Genomic DNA, 6,782 nt, shown 5'->3' on the forward strand with positions numbered 1-6,782 from the left:
CCATCCACGGGCGGAGATGGTCGCGTGCTCAAAACGCGTCCATAGACATCCACACGTTGGCCTACTGAAACGTAAATTGTAGCAGACGTAACAATAACAAACTTGCAGCGTTTCTAGTTGCAGAATACACGTATGCAGGCGCACTGTTGGGCACGTACGCACGCAGATATACGCACATTCACGCACCACTACGATCCTCATTATCGTCGCCGCTGCTGTCGCCACCATCGTCATGATTAAAGGCGATAGACGAATAGTGGCATATGAAAGATTGTCTTTTTTCGGTGCTCTGCATGCACGCCAGGCTGGAAGGCGGCAGGAAAGTCTGATGTCCTCGCATAATTGCAACATTGTTCTATGGTTTTAAGTGGCTTGGTCGTACCCGCTGCAAATTGAATCCGCAATGGAAGTCTGATGTTTTCTCCGGTTCACAGATCACAGGGCGTATTTCCATGTGGTGTGTTCATAAGGCAGGCCGTCCTTGTCTTTGCCGACCCGCACGCCCTGCTCTATTCGACTATCGCCATATATATTATTACATTATATATCATATTGTTACGACTGTCAGCAACTAAGAAGATCTTTACGTAGCTTACTGCCATCTGCTCTCGAAAACCTGGGCTTGGTTTCTAGCCGAAGAGATGTACGAAGGCAACGGCTTATTATTGTAGGATGTCCGTGGAGTTAGTCATTCTGCGGTATTATTGATGAAACAGCGAGATATCATTGTAGTCTTGAATGGAAAGTTCTACGATTGAATATATATACAGACGTAAATATTATTTAAACATGGACAGTAGCTGTTTTTGACATAATGAATTAATAGCACCTCTCATTGCCCTCTTATTCTGTTGCATTTCAGGACGGCCGTCAGCTGAGCCTGGGAGCCCTGCGTGGAGTGCCGATGGTCGCCACATCTCCTGTTCGCCACGAGCCCGGCCAAGGCCCGCTCGGGCAGGCGCTCGATATTCATAGCTACCAGGCGCCCTGGAAAACTCTTTCAGACTACGCCGTCAATCACCCTGACTCCGACTTCGATCCCAATAGTCCGCAATTTAGACAACTTGTTAACCAGGTTTGTATTTCGTAAATACATTTCATGAAGATATCTGTCATCATAATGTCACTCTTGAGGGGGCAATAAACGAGCATATATAGAATTAACTGTGAGTTTTGTAAACTTATTATAAAGACAGCTTTATATAATCACCTTTGTCAGTCTCATTAGTAACTACCTTTCACAAGAAGCACACCATTTCATTTTACCTCCACGGGGTAACTGGAGGCTAACCGCGAACTCGCTTTTTCGTAATGGTGCAATAATAATTTTTACTTATTCTGAACCTTACTTATATTTATATTGAACATATATACGATTATAATATTATATGTGGTCACGTAAAAATTCGAGCGACTGTTTCCGCTGGAATCGACACCTTATTGCGAACGCCTTCAACCGGCACTTTCATTAAATAAACGGTTGAGCGTTCACTAGTTCTGTCTATTAATAGTGGGCAGTCTCCTAGATTCTGTATACTCCCCATTTTGGATCGCAGTTTCGTGGCATTGTGGAGCCAAGCAATGGAACCTCATCCATAATTCCGACCACGCACAGAAATATATATGTATATATTTCTCTATTATATTTCATATCCCTTCTCTAGATTATATTGCCGTGAACACGCAAGGAACATCCAAAGTTACACGGTACGCTGTACATTGCCATACGAATGACGTTATTGCCGTTACTTGTTAGAAGAGAGAATATTGAAACAGCGACTAGGACATCCTATAAATTGCTCCCACACACAGGCTAATGTTTCAATTTGCGAACTCGCAGCGAGGATTAATAGAATCTGAATATGGAATCAACTGCACAAAACAACAAGACAGCGTCATGATGTAAAACAATTTCAGAGGCTTGTCTGTGAAAACGCATTCATTAATGCGAGAGATATTTACAATCAGGTTTTAATTATTCGTATATTTACTTTGTTTTAGTTTCGAATTTGCTTGCATTGGAAGCCGTCCCTAAGCACATTATTTTCTTATTAAAGTAAGCACAAGCCTTAGTACAGTATACTCCCAGCACGGTTCCATTTCTCTCGTACGGAACTCGTCCGCTAACGTAACATAATTGGCTATTGCAAACAGTCACATAGCGTTGTTGTGGTCGGCTGTTGTTGTTGTTGTTGCTGTCGATGTCGTCGGCACCTCACCGCTGTATCATCCCTCATCAAAGGAATCATCATCATGCTCAACCTAGGCTCGTTATTGACACAGAGATAGTTCTTTGGCCTGTGGCGACTTCCTACCAGATGGAGACCGAACTTGCAACTCTGGACTTGGGATTTGGTGTGACTGCTGGTGCCTGGTGTCATCTGCCCTGGTCCGCCAACCTATCCTTCTGTGAGAGAACGTGTCTGTGTGTGCGTGTGTAGATGTAACGCCGCATGAATGGAGGATCATGCAACGTTTGCCTTTGAGGTACCTGCTCGAGCAGAAGTCTGCCCTGCATGTGTATTCGATGTATATCCCAGCAGGCCTAGAAAATCCAAGTCCGCGGATCGGCCGCTTGATCCTTTCGACTAAACACTCCTCAGCGCTTTGAGCGATGGTCGCTGCCAGTGAACAAGCGGACTCCGAGTCGAATCATAGAATCGAAATCGGTGCTGGCACTGTGTGAATAGGTCGTCGCTGGAGTGGCGGAGTCTGTAGTCGAGTGCGGAGTGTGTAAGCAGGCAATCATGGCGAGTGAATCTGAATCTCAAGACTAATTTGATTTGCGCCCTGGCTGCGTGCAACAGAATACAAGCAGCCAGGGCGAAACATGCCCATCTGCCCCGGTGCCCCCACTCCTCCGATTTGGTCACCCTCGTTGTCGGTACTCGGTCAGCCCAAGACCCCTTCCTATCCTGCCGGCTGTTCTCCTGTTCCCGATCGTAGGCACAGAGGCGGGTAGACAGATACAAGGCGAAAAGGCATGATACAACCTACAGCCAAACTCATAGACACACACGTACACATATATATGCTACATATATAGAATCGCCCCTATAAAGCAGCTACTATTGTAGCTGCGGTGGTTGGACAGGAAAAGTCCATTGACTTTGCACTGTTTGCCTAGTACTCATCGCACAGTTTCACCGCTGCTATGAGTGCTCGTTCTCGCTTCACTAGCGTTCCCTAAACTCTTCTTAGGACGAAATACTCAATAGTCCTGACATAGACTATTCTAATAGATCTGGGTTAACAAACGCCTTTGGATCAAAGACTTTTGTCCTGATTCCATGTTAAGTGTTCAGACGATTGTGAGTCATTGGAGGACAAAGGGTAGGAATCAACAGAAAAGGGACAACGGCAAGTCGTTTGTCCAAAATTTACCTGCGCAAACAACCAGTGAAGTCAACTCTTCTACCAAACAAACTCGAATTAAAAGTTTGAATTGTTGTTATTTAGGGTCCAATCCAGACAGCGTATTGTATTGGAGGCTTGCCATTTATGATCTTCACGGGACGACCCAGATTAAACGTAATAAAAAAATAATCTCTACCACGCGCAGGACATGCCTCGTTACTATAACCTAACCTTCTCGTTTAGCCTACAGTTAAAAATATTCGAAAAGACCTTGTAATCGTTTCATTTAACAAATAGCACCCTGACCTATTCTGATTCCTGCCGTCCATATGGACCTCAAAGTGGACTAAAAGGGTAAAGATTATTCTTGCGTGATATACACGTTTCTTTTATTTAACTACATCTGACAAGGCCTGAACCAGCGGCCGCTGCCTTCCTCAACTAGAGGCCTATTCGTCCAAGTCAGTTTTAAATACACGATATCCAATGCAGTCATCACACATGACAGAGTCCAAGCAAACATGATTCTCATTATTTATTTATTTGCAATCTCCATTTTAAATTCAGCGTTTTTCTCTCAAGGGTGTAATTCACACTGGTAAAAGTATAATATATATATATATGTTCACCTTCATACCAAGCGAGCCTTTTAAAAAAGAGCCTAAACACTTGAAAAGATTAATGAGTTTTCCTCAAATGGGTGAGATATAAGCAAACGTAAATATCGAGACTCCTCTGAATCTATATACCATGCCTAAGAGTGATACGCTTTCAAACAGGTCGCACAAGGGATGCGGCTTACTACACTATAAAGGACATTGAAAATTATATTTTTTTTTAGAAAAGTAATAACGTGAATTAATTCTATCGAAAATTATATAAGAACATATAACTGTAACTTGTGATACTCGTTTTAATGTTTCTTTTGTAGACTGCAATTGCAATTTTTTCTATACGAAGCTCTTTGATTACCAATTTGAAAGATGCGGCTTCGAGAAACGGAAAATTTTTTTAAGAAATTGACGGTACTTTTCATTTTATCATTCAATTTTCGTACATTTATAGAGCAAATAGACAAACATGATTTGTGCGGTGACGGTAAGTTCTTTAACTTCTGTTCTTGTTATTGTTGCTGAATAGTGGGCTTACCGCTGTCCCGTGCTCAGCCTTCATTTGCTTTCTCGACATTGCCCCGGGGTGGTGCTAGCTTGCCCGCGCATTCGTTTGTTCATTTACTTGCCGCTTGGACTGTAGCTTATCAGCTGAGGAGCGGCCCCTCGCACCTCAAAGTCCGTACACCGACGGCCGATCAACAACATCGTCGGTGTCGCTCACCCCCCTCAAAGTACCCCGCCATCAACATCACTATCAACTGTCGCCGATGTACCGTTGCCATCTTGTCTTCGGATTGGTCTCGCTTGTGCTCCTTTCTGCGTTAGCCTTTAAGTCAGCTTATAATTCTTTATCGTCCTCATTGTCGAGGTCTTGCTGCTAGTCGCTGCTTTGAACTAACTGGGCATATACAAACTGCGTTTCTTAACACAATCCCTATTGAAGTATCTCACGTCAACTTTGAGCTGCCCAATACCGCTAGGACGGCTCGAGCGGCTAGTTTGTTCATTGTTTATCGCGCCTTCGGGTTCATCTTCGGTTCTTTCGGTCTGTTAGTGATGTGGTGGTAGTGAGTAGTAGGTTAACGGTAGTAGTGAGTGCAGGATAGGCACAGGAGTGGCGTATATAAAACGTAAGGGGGATGAAGGGGAAGACCTCTTTTGGCCGGCTTTGGGCATCGCCTCGTCTTTATTGCTCAACTTTAACGAACCTACCGTTAGGAGAAACAGAGCAAATAATAGATTTTATTTGTTTGTCTTTGCTCGAATTTAAAAATGGATCGAGAGCGAACAACAACAACACGAACGGACTAAGCGTAAATACAAAATATAGCTACAAACTTTTAGCTGTCGCTATTTGATCGTGCCGACGACGTTCCGGATTCGTTCTGCCGTAATCTCATCGATATGGCGCTCATCCGACACGTCACTGTAATCCCATCCAATAGGTGCTCAAATACATGTTCATATTTCATGAAACCCAAAAGGCAATCAAGCAATTACGAAACGTATTTTTATTACTGGACCGGAAAAGGGTAACAATTGGGTCTGCCGCATTTATGAGTTTCTGCTCCTTTGTTTCGTCGCTATGTAAGCCTGCCGCCTTCTTTTGCAGGTTGAACCACCAGACAAGGAAAAAGGATTTTACTATGTGAAACACTATTTTATGCATTTAATAAATGTCGTTAATATGTATTTGTATCTATCTATCTATCTATCTATCTATCTATCTATCTGTATCTATCTATGTATCTATCTGTATCTATCTATGTATCTATCTGTATCTATCTATGTATCTATCTGTATCTATCTATCTATCTGTATCTATATGAGCTATGTATAATGATGCGGTCTTCTCCATTAGAAGCTGGTGTCCTTTGTTGTACCAGCTGAGGTGGTAGAGGTTGACTGGTCGCTACAAAAAGCGTCTTACCGTCACCGGAATACAGCTGCTGACCGTCATGCGGTAGCTGAAGTGTTCCCAGTGGAGCTACCACAGGTACTGCAGAATTTCGCGTTACTAGCTGTTCTTCCATTACGAGCTCCTGAGGCAGATCAAAATGATGCGCAAGAGACAGGTTTGCAGGAGTCGCTTGAGCAGATAAAGGAGAAGGTTCACGGCTTAGACAGTCCGGTGTGGCCATACCCCCGGTGTGATGTTGCGGCAACGCATGGTTAACGTGACTGGCTGATACATGGTTCGGGGACGTGGGAGCCGAACGAGTTGAGCCGGCGCTACCGGAGTCCTAAAGCAGGGTAAACCTCTCTGTCGTCTCCGCCGGAAGGCTTGCTCAACCATCTTGTCTTCCGAGGTTGGATCTATGCGCCAGAATGAACCTTTTCCCGGCTCCTCCTGGGATCTAGCAACCTTCATAAGGCAGCGGTTTAGCGAAAGGTTGTGTCGAATAGAATTCTGCCAACCTTTGTCCGCGGTCCGGTAGTAGGGATAATGTTTGGTGATATACGAGTAAATGCCGCTTAGCGTAAGTTGTTTATCTTGAGCGGATGATATAGCCTGTACAATGAGTTGAGCATATCTGTATGGAGGCTTCTGTTCTGCATCTGGTCCTGCGCTTCCCGAGGTAGAGGTTCCACTAGGCGTCGACGCGCGTTCAGTTTTTATCGACGGATGAGTTTGCGGTTGTTGTTGTTTGTTATTATTGTAGCTTATAGTTTGAGATCGTGTAACTTCCATCTGTGGTTGTTGAGCTGCTGCAGCTACATTTGCAACAAGATTTCGCTGGTGAAAACCTGCTGCCAAGCCTGATAGAGAGACCGTATCTATCTATCTAGCTGTATCTATCTAGCTGTATA

At 44.0% G+C, this 6,782-nt stretch overlaps 2 protein-coding genes across 5 annotated transcripts in view; one reads left to right on the top strand and one right to left on the bottom strand.

Annotated features, from left to right (window-relative positions):
• Positions 1 to 6,782, top strand: part of tup (LIM1_Isl and LIM2_Isl domain-containing protein tup) — a 93,412-nt gene that overhangs the window by 76,503 nt on the left and 10,127 nt on the right. For 3 of the 4 annotated variants that reach the window (XM_086969684.1, XM_086969685.1, XM_086969686.1), the window contains 2 exons: positions 863 to 1,075; positions 5,584 to 5,811. In XM_086969684.1, coding sequence (XP_086825810.1) covers positions 863 to 1,075; positions 5,584 to 5,811 — 441 coding nt within the window. Of the gene's footprint in view, positions 1 to 862; positions 1,076 to 5,583; positions 5,812 to 6,782 lie in introns of those variants that run through there. The other variant, XM_022838734.2, reaches the window with a different exon arrangement.
• Positions 5,783 to 6,762, bottom strand: LOC111263555 (forkhead box protein K1-like). Its single transcript, XM_022838737.2, is given in 2 exon segments — positions 5,783 to 6,211; positions 6,214 to 6,762. Coding segments are annotated over 2 exon segments (879 nt in total). The 5' UTR covers positions 6,664 to 6,762.

The sequence above is a fragment of the Varroa jacobsoni genome, unplaced genomic scaffold (assembly GCF_002532875.2).
Source record: "Varroa jacobsoni isolate VJ856 unplaced genomic scaffold, vjacob_1.0 scaffold_773, whole genome shotgun sequence".
NCBI classification, from domain to species: domain Eukaryota; kingdom Metazoa; phylum Arthropoda; class Arachnida; order Mesostigmata; family Varroidae; genus Varroa; species Varroa jacobsoni.